Genomic DNA, 22,423 nt, shown 5'->3' on the forward strand with positions numbered 1-22,423 from the left:
CAACGGTTAGCACTGTTATGGTCATAGATCATACTTTGGTGTGGCGAGCCATAAATCAACTGTGGTGTGGCAAGCCACAAATTAGTTATGGTGTAGCGAGCTGCAAATTTGTTGTGGTTGAGCAAGACTTAAGTTGTCATTAGTGTCACCACAGTGGTAATTGGAAGTCCGTATTAGTCAGTAGATAAAAAGTCATAATGGGCTTTGCACGAAGTATGATAAAAGACTTAATAGCAATGATTATGTTGATTTGTTTGATTTTCTCTATTGGTGTGTTGTTATTACTTTGCCTTGATATTTTTAAATAAATGTTTTCTTATATTAATCCTACTCCCATGGATCGTTGTGGTAAGTGGCAAAATGGTATTTTTCTTAAACATAAATTCTTTTATAAAATTCTTAGTTATGTCGATTTAACATTATATATCTTACTGAGTTTCATAGAACTTACCCCTTTCTATGCTAGGCCCTCCCAGATGATGTCGATGAGGATGTTTACAATAAGTTGTTTGCCAAGTTACCACTTGAAGCTTGCCTAGATTCCGTGGATCCATAATCGTTGACGAGTTCGTGTCTTGTTCCGCACTCTAATAAGTCCATTTACATATTGAAAGAAGTGGTCTTCCTTTTTATATTTTATTGCCACTTCTAGTCTCAGTTGTATATTTAATTGGAAACTCATATATTTTGTAAGAGATTTTGTATTATAAAATTTCTACTGCATATATTCTATTAATATCTAGCACCCTTATGCTATAATCAGTATTGGGGATGTCACACTTCCCCTCCCTAAAGGCTAATTTGACTTCGGTATCGGTAAGGAATTCTTTAATAATTTCTCTTACATCTCTAAGTGTACGTTTTAATAAAATTAACTTGTGATATCGATGTTTGATGCACGAATTAGGATTGTTTGAATTATGACTAGGGATTTCTTATATATATTGGTTATACTTGGTTATGAAATGCATGCGAGTTTGGCCCTTCGTCTTACCTTTGGTGATAGCGAAGAGGATCATTCTTGAGGATCTTCATTCAAGAGAATGACTTGTTCGTCAAGTTCGGGTAAAGGTAGGCCTTGTGCCGGATATGTTGTTGGATTCCACCAGGTTCTGGATATATGATTGCTTTGAATGATGTTGTGATGTGAACTCACCTAGCAAGTTTCCTAGTTCGAACACGTACTATAGTGGCAAATTTGGATATCGTCCTATGAAAACTAATATAACAATTACTAGACTCTCAAATAATTGATATTATTTTTCTAACAACTAAGATAATGAATATAAACTAAAGCTTAACAAAAAAAAATAATGAATTAGGACTAATTAAAAACCAAGATATAATTACGATTAAGATCTTAGAATACACCCTAAGTTTAACTATGAATTTTCTTAATTCAATCTATAACCAGAACTTTCACCCAATTTCATTTAATCATGTAGTAATCTTTTTCTCAAGATCAATTACCCTACCTACTTCATAATAACACACATATCTCTATGGATTAGTATGAATCGGTACATTAACATTCAATCATCAAATATACAGATCATGCTAAGTATCTCTACTCACATTCAATCTATTGTGCTAACTTGATATTCTAATAAATAATCAATCTCTCAATTTAATCATTCATCACAAATCAATAAATAGGTGATCAATCTATTTATGCATTAAACTAGAAGATAGAATTTAAAAATTAGAAAAAAAGGACTGTCATAGATTACTTAAAGAAATATCAAAGTATCCCTTAGAGTTTCATCGAAGATACCAACATAAGAGTTTAGCTACTCATACTAAATAAAGATGCAAGAAATAAGTCTAAAGAAAGTGCAAAACGATTTAAGATAAACCCACTAGAAGAAGCTCTTGATGTTTGTAGCCGTCCTCTCTTCTTTTTTCCTCCTCTAGTCTATCCTTTTCTTTTTGAGATAATCTCCTCTTTATATAGTTCAAGACCTAATATTTTGACAGATTCTAAATCTAATCTGACATGCCCCACAACCGTGTAAAATTAACACACGGTTGTGTCTTCCTCAGAATCTTATTACTTTCTAGCTTGTAGACATGACACGGCCGAGTGTCCTAGGCACACAACCATGTCTTTTTCACTAAATGAAACAGAAATGATGGCTTCTTAACACATGATTATTTGTTAACCCGGTATAAGGCACACGGTTGCATCTTCCAAGAAAACATGACTGTGTCTCTCTCCTCCTCAGAAACAGAAATGCTAGCTCCTTTACACATGGCCATGTGTTATGGCCATGTTTCCCATATCTTCATGTTTCAACCCTTTGTTGCCCAAATCTTGCTCGAATCCACTCTAATTTGCTTCCAATTCCCAAAATCATTCTTGAAAGTGCCAAAGACAATCTAACAATATATGTGGCAAAAATCAATCAAAATTAACTCAATAAAATAGGACAACATCTATAAAATTCAATTATATCAAATGAATAAAAAAAATTTTAAAAAAAGAAAAAATTCGTTTGACTATTATCTTTGAGGGGTTTCTATCTCTGTCTCTATTCTGTATCTAAATATGTCGGTAAACAACTCCGTGTGAATGATGGTATTCCCTCTAATTAGAGAGGATTCGCGTTTTCACATGTAGTAGCGATAGTGACAAAGTACGACCGTGGTAATTAGATTATATCTAATCCAATAAGGATTATTTGTCATTCACAGTAGTAGTCAAGAATCCCATTTGCCCTCAGTAGGTATATGTTATAACAATTTTGCACGAAGATCAGTAAAAAACTTAAATAAAAACACAAACATAACTAGGATAGTTATTGATACTCTATGGTAATTTTGTACGATGGTTATTCTACTTATTCTGAGACTAATGAGTATACTATTTATTTAGTTTCTGTTGAATACCTGACAAGTTCTTACATGCTAGATGTGACATAATACACCTGCTTATGATATTGACTATTTATCCTCTATACTTGGTTATATAAACTGTTCACTAGATTGTTTAAGAAAGATAAAAGGTTTTTCTAAATAGTTGAATATATTCATTCTATGACGGCTCTCTGAGGTAAGAGATTTATATGGACCAGATTATTTAATTTTTAAAACTTATCGTGTGGTTTAAATACTATTTCCCTTACGGAGTTTATATGAAACTTACCCTTAATCCGTGGCCCACAGATGATGTGAAAGTTGATGAATTGCTCCCCCTATTGCCTCTTCAAGCTTGTTTGGACCTATTCGTGAATCCTTAGTGAATCTCTAGAATATAATTTAAGTGTGATGGTGTAATCCGCACTCTGATGTAGTATTTTGTAAGAACTCTATCTTTTGTAATTTTAGTACTTAGGGTTGCCAACTTATGGCATCTTATGTAAATATTAACCCTAGATTACTTTGTAAGGTATTTTTATCTTCCACTTCAATGATAAACTTGTTATTAGCACTCGTGGCTGCTTGGTAGTTGGGTCCCTTTTACTCTTTATGTATCACGGATGTTACAACTAGTATCAGAGTATAATTCTCAAAAAAATCCCTTACACTAACGTCTATAGTTTAGATTAGAGAACCTTAGAGAATTCTTAGAATTAGAAATAAAATTAGAAATGATCTTTATTTCTAGTCATCAAGTTGGTTGTCTCCCTTTTGTAGGATTAGTGACTTGAAAGAGACCATCCGTAGAATGCCCCGAGGCCAAGGATGCTCTAACCCCAACCGAGTTTACTGAGTTATTCCAAGCCATCTAGAGTTTAACCGCTACTATAGGTCATAACTGAGACTAGCCACCCCCTACCAATGACTTCCATCATGTAGACAGAAGCATTTCATAAAATATTTCTGAGTTTAGGAGACTAAACCCTCATTCTTTTAATGATGAACCTAATCCCTTAGTCGTAGAAGTTTGGATTCTGCATATAAAACTTTTTTTTCTCTATTTTGGACTTGACTGAAGAACATAAGGTCCCTCTAACTACTTTCACATTTACAGGTGAAGCCAAGCACTGGTGGTGGCTTAAGAAGGATATTTTGTCGACACCCACCAGCTGGGATATTTTTATGGATGATTTTCTAGATAACTTCATCCCATCCTATGTTCGGGAGGAGAAGGAGGAAGAGTTCTAGGACTTTACATTAGGGAGGTATGACCATTAACCAATATGCCGCCCGATTTTTCCAGTTGTCCCACTTTGCCTCTATGTTAGTGGCCACTAAGAGTCGAAAGGCTTGAAAGTTTATGAAGGGTCTTAGGGCTGACATTTTTTATTGCATTGCCATTTTAAAGCCTAGCTCCTATACTGAGGCAAATGAATATGCCCAATTGGCCGAGGATCTCATCCCGGCAAGAAATCAGTGCATTACCCATATTAATGCTCAAAAACAACATAAGAGGAAGGTAACAAACCTTAGCCCTGATCGCATTGAGAAAAGACCCTGTGTTGAACGTACTCCTGCTTTGTCCCCACCTCCTGGTAAATCCTTCCCGCATTCACAGTCATGTAGACATTATGGGCAAAACCATAGTGACCAACCCTATCACTGCCTAAACAACACCTACTACAAGTGTGGCAGCAGTTAAGAACTTTGTGAGGGGTTGCCCTCAGAAGCCTCATAATGTTGTGAGGCCCGTCACATAAGGCAGAGTCTTCTATCTTGATGAGCTCAGTGCTATAGCTACCCTGGCCATCATCTAAGGTACATTTTTTATTCATAATTCTACCACCCATGCCTTGATTGATACTGACGCCACTCATTCTTTTGTGTCTTAAATTTGCAAGGAACTTAGGAACTAAATCAAAACCTTTGAGATAAGTGTTTGAGGCAGAAACCCCTTCTAAAGGACTTTTGAAAGCACATGTCATATCAGGAACTGTAAAGTGAGTGTTTTAGGTATGGAGTTAATTGTAGATCTTAGACTTTTAGACTTCTTAGGATTTGATATAATCTTAGGGATAGATTGGTTAGAGAATTATCGAGCGATTATCGACTGTGACAACAAAATTGTAACTTTACGCTTGCCTAAAAAGAAAACACTCTTAATTATCAAAAATAAAACTTTGTTTTATTTCTTGAATAATTTTTAAGACTATACAAAAAGGAAGTTATTTCAAAAATATTTGTTTGTTTTCCCTCTGACCTTTGTGATGAATAGGAGGATGGATCCTAAACCATCAATTCATACTATTCCTGTTGTTCATGACTTTTTGGATTTCTTTCTAAGGAAACTATCAAGTTTGCCACCCAGGCAACAGATCAAGTTCTCTATTGACCTAGTTCCAGGCACCTAGCCTAACAATATTCCTACGCACCAAATAGATCGAGTAGAACTCCAGGAGTTGGATCGCCAGCTATTAACATTGCATGAGAAGAAGTTCATCTACCCTAGCTACTCTTAGTGGGGTGCTCCAATGTGGTTTGCGAAGAACAAAGATAGAATTGTCTTTACATCGACTACAAGGAGCTCAACCAAGCAACGATCAAGAACAAGTACCCGTTGCCCTGCATCTATGATATATTTGATCAAGTTCAGGGCGCATCGATGTTCTACAAGATTAATCTTAGGTCTGGTTCTTATCAGGTGCAAGTCAGAATCGAGAATATACCAAAAAGACATTTTGCTATCGGTATGGCCATTTTAAGTTCCGGGTTATGCCCTTCGATCTGAAGAATGCCTCGATAGTTTTCATAGACCCCATGAACTTAATTTTCAGGCATGTCCAGAATCAGTACATCATCGTCTACCTCAATGACATCTTGGTGTATTCAAAGGACTCTCAGGACCATGTTGTCCACCTCACTCATGTGTTAGAGATTCTTAGTTAGCACCATCTCTATCCCAAGAGCAGTAAGTGTTCCTTCTGGTTAGACCGGATTTCCTATCTTGGCCACATGATTTTTGATGAGGAAATTTTTTGACCCTCCCGCAGTTAAGGATGTTATTGGTTATTACCAAACGGTCTATACTGAGGAAGTCCACCAATTCTTAAAGCAAGTGGAATATTATTGGCAATTCATCAGGGACTTTTTCTGTATTGCTGCTCCCTTGACAAATCTCATTAAGAAGGGGTTCTATTTTAATTAGGACCCTAAGTGCGAGAAAATTCTTGTCGAGCTCAATCGTTGACTCGCTACTACTCAATCTTCCCCAATGATAACAAACGCTTTCAGGTTTATTGTTATATGCCTCATGCTAGTTTGGATGTGTGCTCATGCAAAAAGGTTGAGTAGTGATTTATGGTTATAAGCAACTAAAGCCACATAAGCATGACTACCCCACACACGACCTCAAACTTGCTGTCATTATCTTTACCCTTAAGATATAGCACCACTATCTATATGGACAAACTTTTGAGTTTTATATTGATTATGAAAGTCTAAAGTACTTGTTTTCTCAGAAAGAGTTGAGTATGAGACAGAGAGGTTGGATGGATCTCTTGAGAGATCATGACTGTACGATTTTGTGCCACCCTAGTAGGGGGTAATGTAGTCAATAATGCCCTTATTCGAAAGGAAAGGGCCATGTTGAGATAGCTAATGGCTTCCAACTAGAGAATGCTTGAGATGATTCAGGGACTCTGGTTGAGCCTCCACAGCGATGGTACATACCTTTCCCATATTTAAATCCAGTCTATTCTCCACATTAGACTTTGGAGCCCCAAGCAATGGATCCAGAGATTTTAAAGCACATGGATAAGTTTGCCCTTGATGGATATGGTGATGCAACTTCAAGGTGACTGATGAAGGATTATACTAATTTTGCAACCGGATTTGGATACCCAATAACCCCAAGCTTTGATCAGATATTCTAAAGGAGGCGCATGCATACAAGCTATCCATCCACCCTGGTAGAATCAAGATGTATCATGATCTGAGGTGCTAATATTGGTCGCCTGGTAAGTAAAAGGATATCGTCAAGTATGTCTTTCAATATCCCATGTGCTAGAGGATCAAGACCAAATATCATAGACGTAGTGGTCTTTTATGAGGTCTCCCCATCCTTGTATGAAAATGGAAGCACGTGACCATAGATTTCATCACATATTTACCAAGGATCAGAGCAAACCAAGATGCCATTTGGGTCATTGTGCATCGAATGACCAAGTCTGCTCACTTTCTTATGACCAAGATGCTGACTCAACTAGCAAGCTAGCCCAACTATATGTTGAGAAGATTGTCTGACTCCATGGTGTTCCTACTTCTATAGTTTCATACAAAGATCCTCGTTTCACCTCTCATTTATGGGATAGTTTTCAAGAAGCTCTTGGCTCCAGCTTGTACCTCAGTACTACTTATCATTCCCAAACTGGTGGGTAGTTTGAGCGAACAATTTTCTCACCATTTTGCCACATGGTGCTCATCCAAGGTCTCTTTTTTGGCTATTTAAAGAGCCTTCTTACGTCACATTTTTTCACCATTTTCTCTTCTTCATTTCTAGAAATATTAGAGAGAGATATAGAGGATTTTAGTGAGAGAAAGAAATAAGGAAGAAAAGAAAGTAAAAGTCTAAGAAGTTGTTCAAGGAGTACTAAAAGTCCTTCCTTCCCCTCCCTAAAGATTAACTTAACTTCGGTATCAATAAGGGATTCTTTAGTATTTTCTTTTACATCTATAAGTGCACTTTCTAGTTAAATTAACTTGTGATATCGATGTTTGATGCATGAATTATGACTTGGGATTTATTATACATGTTGTTTATACTTGGTTATGAAATACATATGGGTTTGACCCTTCATCTTACCTTTGGTAATCGTGAAGAGGATCATTCTTGAGGACCTTGGTTCAAGAAAATGATATGTTGGTCAAGTTCGGGTAAAGGTAAGCCTTGTGTCGGATATGTTGTTGGATTCCACTGGGTTCTGGATATATGATTACTTTGAATGAATAGAAAATGAAAAGAAAAAAATTCCATTTGACTCTTTTCTCTGAGGGGTTTATGTCTCTATCTCTGCTTTATATCTGAATATGTCGATGAATCACTTTCTGTGAATGATGGCATTCTCTCTTACAAGAGTGGATTCGCATTTTCACGTGTAGAAGCTATAGTGGTGAAGTGTGGTCGTGGTAGTTAGATTATATCGTATCTTATATGGATGGTTTATCATTCACAATGATAGTAAAGAATTCCATCTGCCCTGAGTAGGTATATATTATAACGGTCAGTAAAAAACTTAAATAAAAACATGAACATGACTAGAATAGTTGTTGATATCCTATGGTGATTTTGTATGATAGTTCTTCTTCTTATTCTAAGACTAATGAGTATACTATTTTTTTGGTTTCTATTCAATGCCTAACAAGTTTTTATATGCCTGATGTGACATAATACACTTGTTTATGATATTGACTATTTGTCCTCTCTATTTTATTACATAAACTATTCACTGAATTTTTTAATAAAGACACAGAATTTTTCTAAATATTTGAATATATTCATCCTGTGACGGCCCTCCGAGGTAAGAGGTTTAAATTAAAAAGTTGTTTAGATTATTTACTTTTTAAACCTTAGCTATGTGGCTTAAATATTGCTTCCCTTACTGAATTTACTTGGAACTCACCCTTGATCCGTGCCCCCTAAATGATGTGGAAGTTGAGGAATTGCTCCCAAAATTATCTCTTAAAGCTTGTTTGGACCCGTTCGCGGATCCTTGGTGAATCTCTAGAATATAATCGAGTGCAATAGTTTAGTCCACACTCTAATGTAGTATTTTGTAAGGACTCTATCTTTTGTAATTTTGATAGTTAAGGTTGCCAACTTATGGCCTCTGATGTAATTATTAACCTAGATTACTTTGTAAGGGATTTCTATCTTCCGCTTTAATGATAAACTTTTTATTAGCACTCGTGACTACTTGGTAGTTGGCTCTTTTTTACTCTTTAAGTATCAAGGATGTTATAGTAAGGGTATCCACAACAACATTGTCTTTACCTAGATGGTATAGGATCTTATAGTTATAATCCTTCAAAAGATCCATCTAACATCTCTACCTCATGGTGAGTTCCTTCTGAGAGAACAATTACTTCAAACTTTTATGATTGGTGTAGATCTCAAAGGTTTAGTTTTACAAATAATGTCGCCATATTTTAGGGCGAAGACAATGGCTGCAAACTCAAGGTCGTGAGTGGGATAGTTATGTTCATGTGTCTTCAACTGCTTGGAACCATAGACTACTACCCAATCATGTTACATAAGTATGCAACCCAAGCCCATGCAGGATGCATCACAGTATACCTGAAAACCATCGGCATTGTCTAAAAGAATCAAGATTAGGATGGTAGTCAACTGGCACTTGAGTTCAACAAAACTTTCCTCACAATTGGGGTCCCAATGGAATTCAACACCCTTCCTATTAAGGCGGGTCAAAGGAGCAAAAATGCAAGAAAAGCCTTCAATGAAATGATGGTAGTATCTTGTCAATCCCAAAAAGTTTTAGACCTCTATGACATTTGTTGGCTGGCTTTAATTGATCACTACCTCAACCTTTGAGGGATCTACATAAATGCCATCACTAGAAATGACATGACAAAGAAAGAATATCTTATCCAACCAAAAGGAGTATTTGCTAAACTTGACATACAACTTGTGTTGTCAAAGAGTCCTCATAACATAAGCTAGATAGACAACATCATCATCATGATCCTTACAGTACACGAAAATATCATCAATGAAGACAATGACAAAATCATCCAAAGCAGGTTTAAAAATCATGTTCATAAGTTCTATGAAGATAGCTCAAAGGGCATTACTCAAAACTCAAAATGGCTATACCGGCAGCAGAACACCGTCTTAGGAATGTCTTCAGTTGTAACCCTCAACTGATGATATTCTGACCTGAAATTAATCTTGGAAAAGACTTATGCACCCTATAGCTAGTCAAACAAGTCATCAATAAAGGGTAGATGATACTTGTTCTTAATGGTGACCTAATTCAATTCCCTGTAGTCAATGCACAAATGGAGGATCCCATACTTCTTCTTAGCAAACAAAACCGGGGCTCCCTATAGAGAATTACTAAGTTGGATAAACCTCTTCTCACGTAGTGCAATCAACTGGCAGTTTAACTCTTATAGTTATACAGGGCCTATACAGTAGGTGGTATTCGAAATAGGTTGTGTTCTTGGAATTAAATCAATGGAGAACTCAATCTCTCGCCTAGGTGGCAAACCAGGGAGTTCTTCAGGAAACACATCTAGGTAGTCACGAACAACCAAAATTGACTGTATGTTACTTTCAAAATCAATTTGCCTGAGCAACAATGGTTAAGAAAGAGGCGGATAATTTATATAAAAAGTTTCAAATCAAACACATTTATTACACATTTCCAAAACATTAAAAATTCAAAAAAATTAATTACTATAATTAAAAAATCATACAATTTTAATCGGTATGCTCTTTTCTAAAAGAACGAAGAGTTAGAGTTTTGTCATGGCAATCAATAATTGCATGGTAGATTTCTAGTCAGTCCATACCCAAAATCACATCAAAAGTAGGAAAATCTAAAAAGATGAGGTCCATGGTTATCTCCCTATAAGTGATCATAACTTTATAGGCTTTATACACTAATTGAGCCTCTAGAAGTCCTCTAAATGGTATTTTTATAATTAAGGGTTGTCCTAAGGGTTCTATTTTGACTTTTAGTTGTTTTAAAAAATTATGAGATACAAAATAATGGGTGGCATCACTATCAATCAAACCACTGGCAACAGAATTATGGATAGAGAGCGTACCCTGAATGATAGTCAGGGTCACCACCGTACCTGATTCATCAAGCTAGAAGGCCCTTCCTCTGGCGACGGGTCGGGCAACATCTCTAGACTTCTGGGGATAGTCCTTCACTAAATGTTGGATGCTCTCATACTTGTAGTAAGCTTTGCTTAGCTTGTAACAAGGGCGGTTGTCATGGTTTTTGCTGCAATGGGGACATACCTGGGCAGGCTAGGAGGATTTCCTAGAGGTGGAGGTGGTGCAATAACCATAACAGGAGTTGTCTTGGATCGTTTGTCAGCATGACCATATTCGATCTGCTTCCTCTTCTATTGATGCTGGACTCTTACATTCTTGATGTGCCGGTAACAGGCAAAGAGGAGTTCCTTAATCAACTTAGCATTCTCCAAGGCTTTTGCATAGGTGATCGGTGTCATCATAGCTATCCTCTCGAAGATGTTTTCTTAAGACCCTTTAAGAACTTTCTGGCCTTCTTAGCTTCAATAGCAATGGACTCCGGGGCGAATCTGGACAATTGGATGAACCTCACAACATAGTGGCTCACTAACAAGTTGCCTGTTGCAGGTCCTGAAATTCTTCCTCTTTTTTTTTTTTTGCCAACATACACCAAGAAAAAACTCTTTAGAAAGGCACCCAAAAACTGGTCCCAAGTGGTTGACGTAGGTAAAGTGTCATTCTTCATCTACATAATCCATGCTTCAACGATCATAGGGTCTTGCCCACCATCAAACTAGGGAGGATTTATCTTTTGAAACTCCATAATATTGTGGGAAATCACATAGTCATTGGGACGGTGATCATTCACAATAGAAGGGTGGCTGACATTATGAGTCTGGTTGTGGCCCACAGTAGCGGTCAAATTCTAAATAACTCATAATAACTTAGTGAATTTCACCCAGGTTAGAACATCCTATATTTTAGGTCTTTTTACTGATTGTCTCTCCCAAGTCATATTTGCCTACAAAAGGGAGACAATTGTTTAGTAAATATGCAATTTACTAAGATCGAAAGGAAGATCATTATTCTAAGAGAGTTTTTAGACTCTTAAACCTCAGTGTAAAGGATATCTGGGAATCATGTTCTAATACCACCTGTGACATCCCAGTACCCAATAAGGCATCAATGTCCGATAATATAACAGATAGAGTGCAAGAAGTATATAAACATCATCGGAAATAAATCATTCCTTATAAATACCAAGTATACATCACTGAGGCAATGAATTTGCTACAAACCTTACAAAATATTGTTTAGCTAATTTTATAAAATACAAAAAGGATTTCATCAAAGTACAACAAACTCAGAAGCATTTGTTGTCAACTGGTCCGTAGAGGGATCCAAGCAAGCATCCAAGGGTAGATCGAGAGACAAATCTTCACTATCGGTATCATCTATGGGGATGAATTTAGGGTGAGTTCCATGAAACTCAGTAAAGGAGACAATATTTAAAATTATGTCATCAAAGTTTCAAAAGTTGCAATGTTAATAAAAAGATATTCATTACCTGTTCATTGATCAACCTTACCTCTAGATATCATCATATGCAATTAATTTAAAAATTTCTGAAGACTTTTTAGTTAAGTATATAGTTCATTTTAGAAAACATATCTAATTTCATAAACATTGAGACAGAATAGTGAGAAACATAAGCATTCAAGAAATAGAAGTTTAGACAAACATAACACACAGGTGATAACCCTAGACCTACTAGATCAGTCATTTCCTTAGTTACAATTTACAGATTTTTGCGTGAAGTCGTTAGGGTCATTATCAACTGAGGGCAGAGGGGATCCTAAGCTACAACTGTGAATAAGAAATAATACAATTCAGTACAATAATTCGATTAGATTCTATGACCATGACATTACGATGCCTCTGTAACTTGTACAATTAGTCGCAATCCACTCTTGTTAGAGGGCTGTCAGTACTATTCACAAAAAGTGGTTTGCCAACAGTCAGTATCAACATATCAGAAACCCCTCAGTGATAACGATTAAATAGATTTCAGTCCTTTTTTATTTTCATATAGAGTACAGAATAAATGTTCGAAAGCAATCTTTTAACAGATATAAACATATCAGACTTAGCCTCAGACTTCCTGTTTCTCCCATTTACCAATTGTAAAGACTCTCAACCAATTTGAGCTCCGTGAAACCTGTTACCTGAACCAAGACCTAATAAGGGCCTTTTAGACAAACGCGGCCCACCAAGGGCCCACTAGACTGAACCGAACCAAAGGTGATCCTTTAAACCAACACAGACCAAGAGGGCTCATTGAATTAAATCGGGTTTGAGGGAGACCCGTTGACTAAAGCCCAGACCCAAAGGAATCTGCTGACTTAACTTGGGTCTGATGAGAAATAGTTGACCCGAACCTAGATCCGAAGTGGATTCATTTACCCGGACCCAACCACAAATCCAATGGAGACCCATTGACCCAAACCCGACCCATCCAAGGCCTACTTAACCACCCAGATCAGTTAAGATCCATTAGGCAAACCCATACCATAAGGGCCCAACTCAAACAAAACTTGGACCCATTGGTTCTTTTAACTGACCAGGCCATTGGATTTTCCTTTTGGGCCAAGGCCCAAATGGGAAAACCCTCTTGGTCATCACCTCATGGATGAGGCAAAGGGCCTAAGCCTATGCCCACACAGCATGCCCAACACCTAGGCATGCCAAATAAGCTTAGTAGCACAGTAGGTTGCACACTCAACGTGCCATGGGAAAACTGTCCCAACAGTGGCCATTTGGGACAAGCCCTTCGTGCATATAGTGCACACAAGCACTTCAACATAGTCGTGCCTTCACCGTTCTGATTTTATTTCTACCATTTCACCCATGCGATTCCTTCCCTTTTCACTAATAGAATTAAATCATGCACCAAAATCATCAAGTCATCAACATGCATCAGAATATCACACCTCATTATCATAAATTTAGAAGAACTACCATAAAACAACCAAGACCCATTTTTACCTCTCAAAAACGAACATTCATGCATTATTTCAAATTTTTAAAGGTTTCCAAAATCATAAAAATACACACCTAAAGTGGGAAAAGAAATACTCAAACCCTTACCTTTGACGTGGGCTCCTCGGGTTTAAGAAGAAAGGGTGATTTGGGGTTGTCCAAAAGAGAGTGGTCAGTTGCAATAGTTGTACTGCTGCAGAGGTAGCCTTGAGTTGCAAAAGGGATCTGAATATAGCGGGGAGATAAAGAAGAAAAAAAATAAAAAAAAAATAAGATGATGAAGACTAAGGGTAAGTGGCTTAACATCAGAAAGGAAGAAGGAACCGATGAAGGTAAAAGAAGACTTACTGGGTGTCCGAGGAAGGACAGACACGATGGTTTTCTATGGTGCTCTCTTTAATTTCTTCTCAAGTCTCTCTCTCTATTGAGTGAAAAAGACGAAAGAAGAAAAAAATGAGAGAGAGGCGAGATCATTCGGCCTTTTAAAGGCCATGTGAGATGTGTGTGATCCGTTGGATCACACGCAATCTCCCCAAACCATTGATCGACCTTGTGGAAAACAGGTTTGATGGATCGCTTTTACCCGACTACCAAGTGTCGAGCCAAACTGCTTGCAGTCTTGTCCAGCACTATTCACCCGTGCGTAGGTGTGCTAGCCTGTAGCGCAGGTGGGAACCTTTTTGTCCACAATGCATGCCTGCAAGGCAGTTCTGTGGGTTGCCCACGAGTGTTTCTTCTCTTTCTTTCATTTTCTTCCCATTTTTAAAACATTTAAGGATCTAAATTAAATTTAAAACATAAATCATACACATAGAAAATCATTAATAGTTTTAAAACGGGAATTCAAATACAATAATCCAAATAGGTCAGGGGTGTCACCATAGTTATAGTATTATTTAAGAATAAATATAGAAATAAAATAACTCGAGATTTTGTCCAAAATTAGGGATAAAATTGACACTCGAGTAAACTGTTACACCATCAATACGAAGAAAAAATTTAGGAGAATTGAGGTGAGTACTTACTTTGGTTGAATGGCAATATTATGGTTTTATGGTAATTGTATGTTTTGAAGTATTTTTAGTATGCGAATTTTTTGGTATGTTAAAATTTTAGAATTTTGAATTTTGAAAAGTTATCGTTATTATATCTACATTTTGAAATAAGTTATTAATTTAAATTTTTGATTTGTTGTTTTGGTTGTGTTTAAAAAGAGAATTTTGATTTGTATTCATCGGTAATTATGGGGGGAATCTCGCCTTATCGGCAACTTTGAACCCACTTATACCATGCTAGGAGTCTGTTTATGCTCATACATGCTGGCTACGTGTTTGGGTATATTGGGAGTCTAGTGCCCACCAGAGCTAGGAGTCTAGCCTTATCGATAATCTGTGCCTAGGCATGGTATAGTTGGATATATATATATAGTGCCCTCCATAGTTATGATGAATTTAGGCTCTTTGTACTATGTAGCATTTCTTACAATGCTTTCGGGAAACATATGTTATGATTTGAAGTATGAAATTATTTTTGTAAATTTTGCATGGTTTTATTAAATTGTTATATTATCTATGTTAAGTATTGCATGTATGATATTGTGATACCATAGTAACTTACTTACTGAGATAGTGTATCTCACCCAGTTATCACTATTTTAGATATCGAGGATACTATTACCAAATAGTGGATGATACGGCTGAGATATTCTGAAACTAGGCTCTAAATATCAGTATTTTGAGATTATTGTTTTATGTTTTAGTGTTGCAATGATAAAATAATTAGAGTCTCGTACTATATGTATATAATATGCATATGTTTCAAGGGATACACTTCTTCAATGTAAGAAAATATTATTATTGTTCATCATATTGTGTTTCAGTCATGCTGTACAAAATGGGGTTGTGATAATCTTTCTCTGAGACTTGGACCGCCAGCCGGAAGTAACCCATTAGACGAACTAGTAAACTTAAAATAGATGAGATCAGTTGAGGACTACAAGAGGTAGTTTTAAGAAAAACTGATAAGAGTAAATAATTTCATTCGAGTTGATCAACATATAAGTTTGTTCACAATAAAACTAATTAATTGTCTCTGCTTAGAGATCGAGATACGATCACTTGCCTCTCTTGTGCACGCAATAAGCATAATCAAAACCTTTGAAAGGAAACACCAGTTGCGGGTTATAATCAAAGACAATTAGAGTGACCCTTCTCAGTTCGTGATCAAGCGTAACAATTCAATTTAGGAAACATTGGTTATACAGAGTAACAACATTATGAAACAATCTAATAATGTTTCATCTCCAATTATAAAGAAACTAATAAGAGAACATATAACAGAAAAGAGGTTGAAGTTGTCGTCTTATAACTATGATGAGCCGTTTGTTTCGAGTGACCGATGTAAATGATTATTCTGCCTCAAGATTGAATGTGACATTGGACAACAAGAAAAGACCAACAAGACAGCTGCATTCACATTTCAAGCTTGAAAACTAGGCAAAAGTAATGTTATGGATGCATTTACATAGTGTAAATATAGAAAACGCAGCAAGAATAAAAGATTGACGTTCAATTAAGTATGAAATCATATTTAGTATTAGATTCTTAAATCTTTGGTTCTAATTATTATTACATTACTAAATAATATATAATTTTTTATTAGTACTGAATTTCTAAATAGTGTAGGATTTCCAATATTTTAGTAAAGTATTCCTAATTAGATTTAAATTCTTAATTAGATTAAGACTTGTAAATAAAAATTATAATCTCTATATAAAGGGGTATGCTTGCTATTAATAAAAGTAAATTAGAATATTATTTTAATTTACCATATTGGAGCTCTCTATAACGAGATCCAAAGTAGCAACTCCCTTTGATGAATTGTAATCTATTTTCACAAAAAATAAATCGCTCAAGGAATTGCAACAAGTAGAAGAAGCAGATTCTAGAACCATAAATACTAGAAAACTGTTCAGTGACAAAATCCTGATCCTGAAATCATAATATTACTTCTTTGGAGAGAGGGACATGTTTTGTTGAGAAGCTTAGAGATTCATTAGAATCAGTAAGAGGCCGTATGAAAGGAAGAAATAAGGAAGATATAGAGAAAGCCATCTTTATAGTTAGTTATTTTCTTTTAGACACTTTGTAATATTATTTCTACATCCCATAAATTGTTGTATGTTTGAAACCTTCATCAAAAATCAAGCGCTTCTGTTTTCATCTAGTAGAAATATGATTTCACTTATGTAATTATTTTTCTTTTCTAGTTTTAGTCAATGGCCAATCATATGCTTGTCTTGTTTTCTATAAGTTTATACAAACCAAAGATAACATCTTGCAGCATGTTAAAAAATTTGATGTTAAAATCTAGTGTCATTGCATTCTAGGAAATATAACAAATATGCCTTGGTTTTTTTCCAAGTCCTTGTGAAACATTGCATGGCTGTTAACTTTACTAAATCGAGACCCCATATTTTATAAAATAGTTCATTTATGTGAACTATATAATCTTGTTAATTGAGAAGCAAAAAACTTGGGAAGGTCTAGAATGTACGTTTTGGCTCCACTAACAAAAGCTACTCATATGAATATTATTCTTAATATATTTGCAATACAAAGTGCAATATGGTTATAAGTTTGTTGGTCGTAACCGTCTCTTATGGGTTGAGGCTCTTACAGTTAAGTTAACTCAGAAAGAAGGAGAATTGATTCAAGAAAAGTTTGAAGTGAAAAAACTACCAAACTTCCTCAAACAAGTCATTTTCAGATTTCTTTTTCATTTGATATTAATATTATATTTTGTGCTTTTAATGCACGTTTATGTTTGAAATAATGATAACTACTAGTTACATGAATTTCAAGTACCTTGTTTCCGCTGAAAATTTGTAATGGCTGATATTAGGGTCTGATAGTAGATTTCATAATATAGAATTTGTGGATATAAAATCTTTACTAAGAAAAAATGGATTCCATTTTGTTGATTAATTTTGAATTACAATACAAATGAGAAATTTTATTTGTATCTTCTGAGCAAAAGTAGTGTGTGCTTTGCATCTTTAGCATTTACTGGGGAGGCAACTTTTCTATGCTGTCAAAATGTATGATATTTATAGGCTTTTCTCAGTGAGTAACTGGAGTTTCATTTAAATGATCTTTTTCCTTCTTACTAGTTAAGAAAGAAAAATTGTCCTTGCCATTACTCGATTTTTTTTTGCTGCTTTTACTTTCTTGTAAATTACTTTGTTCTATTATTTTCTGAATTATGTGACATTATCTCTACAGGCTTCTGATGATGCTAAAAAGCTGGTAAACTAGGAAAAGTCTTTTACTTGTGCTGAAATAGAAAGTGCCAAGGCAGTTGTACAGAGATTTGGAGATGCCTTTGAGGAACAAGAAAACTTCAGAAAATTCTAAAACACAGGTCTCTAGAGGTTTTTCAATTTTTAAGTTAGTGTTTTCTTTTCAAAGTCTAGTAATAGTTTAAATATATATATTCTCCAATTTATTATGTGAGGAAGCTTTATCATCTAGTTAGTTATTGCTACACTAAAAATCTATAGCCATTCCTTCAAACAGGGAAGGTTTTTCAATGCATCCGGAACAGTTCTTTACTGAAAATTTTGATAACCATTCTTTATTTCTCGTGTATTCTCATGATTCTTTGTGATATACATATTCTAACTCAACAAAGCCCGACTCATTAAGTGTATAGACTTCTCTTACATTCATGTGGGTCTAAGAAAAGAGTCCTAAAAAAAATGAAATCGAGAGAAAATAGGATTTTACTTGAATAGAATTTTCTTCTCTAGGCTCGTACTTTATATAGAAGGGATTTACGCACGGTTTATTCAAAAGAAGAATACTTATTGGACAAGAACTTTGGCTAGATTTTCCATATAAATTAAACACATTTTACTTTTTCATCCTATGTGGTAAGTAGCCACTTAAATTGGTAAAAGCATGGAGATGCATATTTATTAGGGGTCTTATGTCTTTTTTCCTTCTTTTCATTTGCAATGAGGTTATTTCATGTGCTATTTATCGCTCAATGTCCCAGGACGTGGAGGAACTAGTGGAGGAGGCTCAGGAGGCTGGATGAATTAAACGGTTACATCGACAAAGTAAGGTTAAATGCATCCTTTAATTTGAGTGAAAAAGATTCACCTCAACTGCTTTTGTTATATAAAACATATTTTCATTTTCATTTTCTACACTCTCATATATTTGTCCATAAAAACATGTGCGGTAGTTGCAAATAAGATACAATCTATAGAAAACGAAAGCAATAGTATGGTATGGGTTTCCAAATACTGAAAAGTTACTTTTAGTATTTTCTATAATTTTTTATTCTTAAGTACCATTAGTACATTTACTGACGTACACATTTTCATGCATAAACGTATATTGTGTTAGGAAATTGAAAGAATGAAAACATTTTTACATAGAAAACAAAGCTAATTATCTCTATAGGAAAAGCTTGCAGTTTGATGGGAATAATGTTGGATGGAGCTTTCTAATCTTTGGATAGAATTCCTTGCTGTTATGGATTTTCCCTCACTATCTGCAAATGCAAGCAACTTCAAACTTTTCCAGATTTTCAGAACTAGCCTCCAAAATCATAATTTCAAATATAAGCAAAAAATGCAATTTTCAGGACTCCTTATGACTCCTCTATTATGCTACAAGCACCTATGCCTCACTTAAATTGCTCAAACCTTGACTGTGCGAGGGCCTCAGGATGTCTACTAATTGTTCATCAATTCTGCTATGCACAAGAATGACCTCTTTCTTCTGAACTTCTCTAACAAATTAATATTTTATTCGGACATGCTTATTTTTGCTTTGAGAAATCAGACAATTTGAATTTCAATTGCAGCTTAGTTTGAATAAAATCCAAATCTTTCTAGTGGTTTCTTAACTAATAGCTTGATTAACCAGTAGTAGGAACAATGTGATCAATAACTTCTTGCTTTTTGAGGTCAATGGGGGAATTCCTGAACCAAGGCTAAATAAACAACCCAAGCTGTTCGTCATATCATCATAGGATCTTATCCTTCCTATCTGCAAATCCAAGAACCTCAACTTATTAAGATTTTTGGGACCAGACTGCACAATAGATAGTGCTTTTGACACATCTAAGTACTCTTTTAGTGACCTGAAATGAACTCCACTTGTTGAATGCGTAACCCTAGAGAGGAAACTCAAGAAGTGCATAATTAGCTTAAAGAAAGAAAAAATCATTAACATTCCCAAATACGTACTGAATTCCATGTCCATTGTCCCATAACTAGATCCATTAGTAAGGACCCTAATATATTTTCAATAATCTTTTGCTCATCCTCCATTTCTTCTCTCCATGCCAAGCTCTTTACTGCTTCTCCATATCATGCAAGCTAAAGTACCACAGTTTTACATCTTTAATAAACATCAGTAAGACCTGGTACCTTTTCTATATTCATGGTCACCAAACACGTCTGTTAGTTGCTCCTGAATTGTTTTAGGATCTATTGGTGCAATTTTTCCAGGCTCTACTTCTACTTTCTCCCAATTCCAAGCTAAAAAAGTTCATTGAACTTGAAATGTCTACTAAATATTACCTTTTCTGTCAAAGGTTAATAAACCTTGTAGTTTTTTCAAATACTCCAATATTCAAGAAGAATTCAATCTCATCCTTCTAATCAAACTTGTATTTCTTCACTTTTTGCACATGAGCGAAGCATATGCAACCAAAGACTTTTAAGGTATTGCAGCCAAACACTTTTAAATGCTTTTGCTTATGACTATTGAGCAAAAGTATTTAATGATTCGGCCCAAAACATTTTTTGTAGCTTCTTGTCAAATAGCCAACATCTTGCCTTCTCCATTAAATATCTGGGTAAAATAAAATTAAATTCAGGGAGCAAGCTTATTTTTTTTGTGAAGATCTTGCATAAGCGAAACAAAATCAAAAACAAATAATAGAAAATTATTATAGCTCAGAAATATATGCAAAAAAAGACAACTTTCACCAATTGCATATTTATGGTATTTTTGGCGTTTTGACGTAGATCTCAAAGGGGATAATTCTTATTAAACTTCAAAGGAAAACAAAAATGGCATTAACAAGGCCCCAAGGGGTTAGAGTCCACCCTTGTAGAGAAGAACTGCCTTAGTTTAGCATTAATGTAATTCACTATCCTGGTTTTTTAATTTCATCATTTTTCATATCATTCATTTAAAGCTAGCCTATGACATTAATCTTGCCTATTATCTACTTGCTCATAATGAACTTTAGCCATTATGTACTATTTTTTGGATACCAAGAATTGTCATCTTTTGGATATTGATTACATCGTCATCATAAATTTTCTTGATTACAAGAAATTGCAAATATTTTGCAGGTGATGGAGATGGAACATGAGCTTTGAGCACTACGAATTCAAATTCGAGAGAAATCTATATTTTCGTTCAAACTTTAGAAAGAGATTTGTGGAAAATCTTTTATTAGAGTTTTGTATCTTTATTAGAATACTCTCTTAATGTTGAAGTTAAACTATTGACCCTACTCGATTTGCTTCTTTTTTATTTTAAAAAATTATTATTATAGAAACTATTTTGATAGATGCCTAGAAAACATAAGAAGGATTACAAACAAAAGCTTCTATTTTTGGGATAGAAAAACCACAATTTTCTTGTTAATTAATGCCTACCTCATCCATAATCTAATGGGGCTTTAAATAAGAAGGAAAACAACAATTTCTCCCTACTATCCAGGGAGCACAATGGCTAGTAGCAACCAAATAATCTCAATAAATCAAAAGATAAGATAATGTTAGAACTAAATTAAAAAATAGAGGATAAGTTGATGCTGAGTAGTTGACCAGGATTTGAGGAAGTTCTGCTTGCTTCAACAATATCAGAATCAGAGATACTTGGGATTCTTGACTTGGATCCTTGTTGATCTTCTGGTTGTATCATTGCCTCCCTCTTTTGTAGGAACCTTTTCGTCAAGGTTCAAGTGGCCAAATTTATCTGTTAGTTCGCTGCTATTTTCCCAGGTAGCTTCTTCTGGGGGCAAATTCTTCCATTGGACAAGACTTTCTTCAACAAATTTTTCTCCCTTTTTTATCTATTAGGTTTCCAAAATGGTTTGGGGTTGCAACAGTAGGTCTCCATCTTCAGATATTTCAGGCATATTTTAAGTAGGGGCAATTGCATCACCAATCTTTTTTTTTTAACATAGAGACGTGGAAAATGAGATGGATTCGCGACCCTTGTGGAAGTAGAAGCTTGTAAGCAACGGGACCAATACGACAGCGAATCTGATAAGGCCTATAGTATCGACATGCGAGCTTCTAAAAGGCTCTCTTGAAAACCGTTTGCTATGGATATGGTCGGAGCTCTAGAAAGACCCAATTGCCCTTCTGAAACTCAACTTCACGTCGATGGGAATTGGCAGTGGCTTGCATGTGACTATTTGCTACTTCTAAATTAGTTCGAAGTTATTTAAGGAGGGCATCTCGGTTACAAAGCTATTGGTCAACTTCATTAACAAGGGTTGAGCCATCTTGGTAACGGGGAATGGGTGGCAGTGGTTTCCCATATAAAGCTTAAAAAGGCATCATCTTGATAGAAGAGTGGTAAGTTATGTTGTACCAAAATTTGGCCCAAGGAATGAGAGAACTCCACTTGCGTGGTTGTTGGTGGCTTAGGCACCGTAGATATTGTTCCACACTGTGGTTCACAACTTCTGATTGTTCAT

General features: G+C 35.4%; 1 protein-coding gene across 9 annotated transcripts in view; it reads right to left on the reverse strand.

Moving 5' to 3' along the window:
* The window catches only part of LOC110816819 (uncharacterized), a 92,054-nt gene that overhangs the window by 44,408 nt on the left and 25,223 nt on the right, over positions 1 to 22,423 (reverse strand). For 7 of the 9 annotated variants that reach the window (XM_088211029.1, XM_088211025.1, XM_088211028.1 and 4 more), the window contains one exon: positions 13,790 to 13,906. The exons of 1 other annotated variant lie outside the window; for it this stretch is intronic. In XM_088211029.1, the coding sequence (XP_088067155.1) occupies positions 13,790 to 13,906 (117 nt within the window). Of the gene's footprint in view, positions 1 to 1,702; positions 2,380 to 13,789; positions 13,907 to 22,423 lie in introns of those variants that run through there. One more of the 9 variants, XM_088211031.1, reaches the window with a different exon arrangement.

The sequence above is a fragment of the Carica papaya genome, chromosome 9, assembly GCF_054855325.1.
Source record: "Carica papaya isolate Zhongbai chromosome 9, ASM5485532v1, whole genome shotgun sequence".
Classification (NCBI taxonomy): Eukaryota; Viridiplantae; Streptophyta; class Magnoliopsida; order Brassicales; family Caricaceae; genus Carica; species Carica papaya.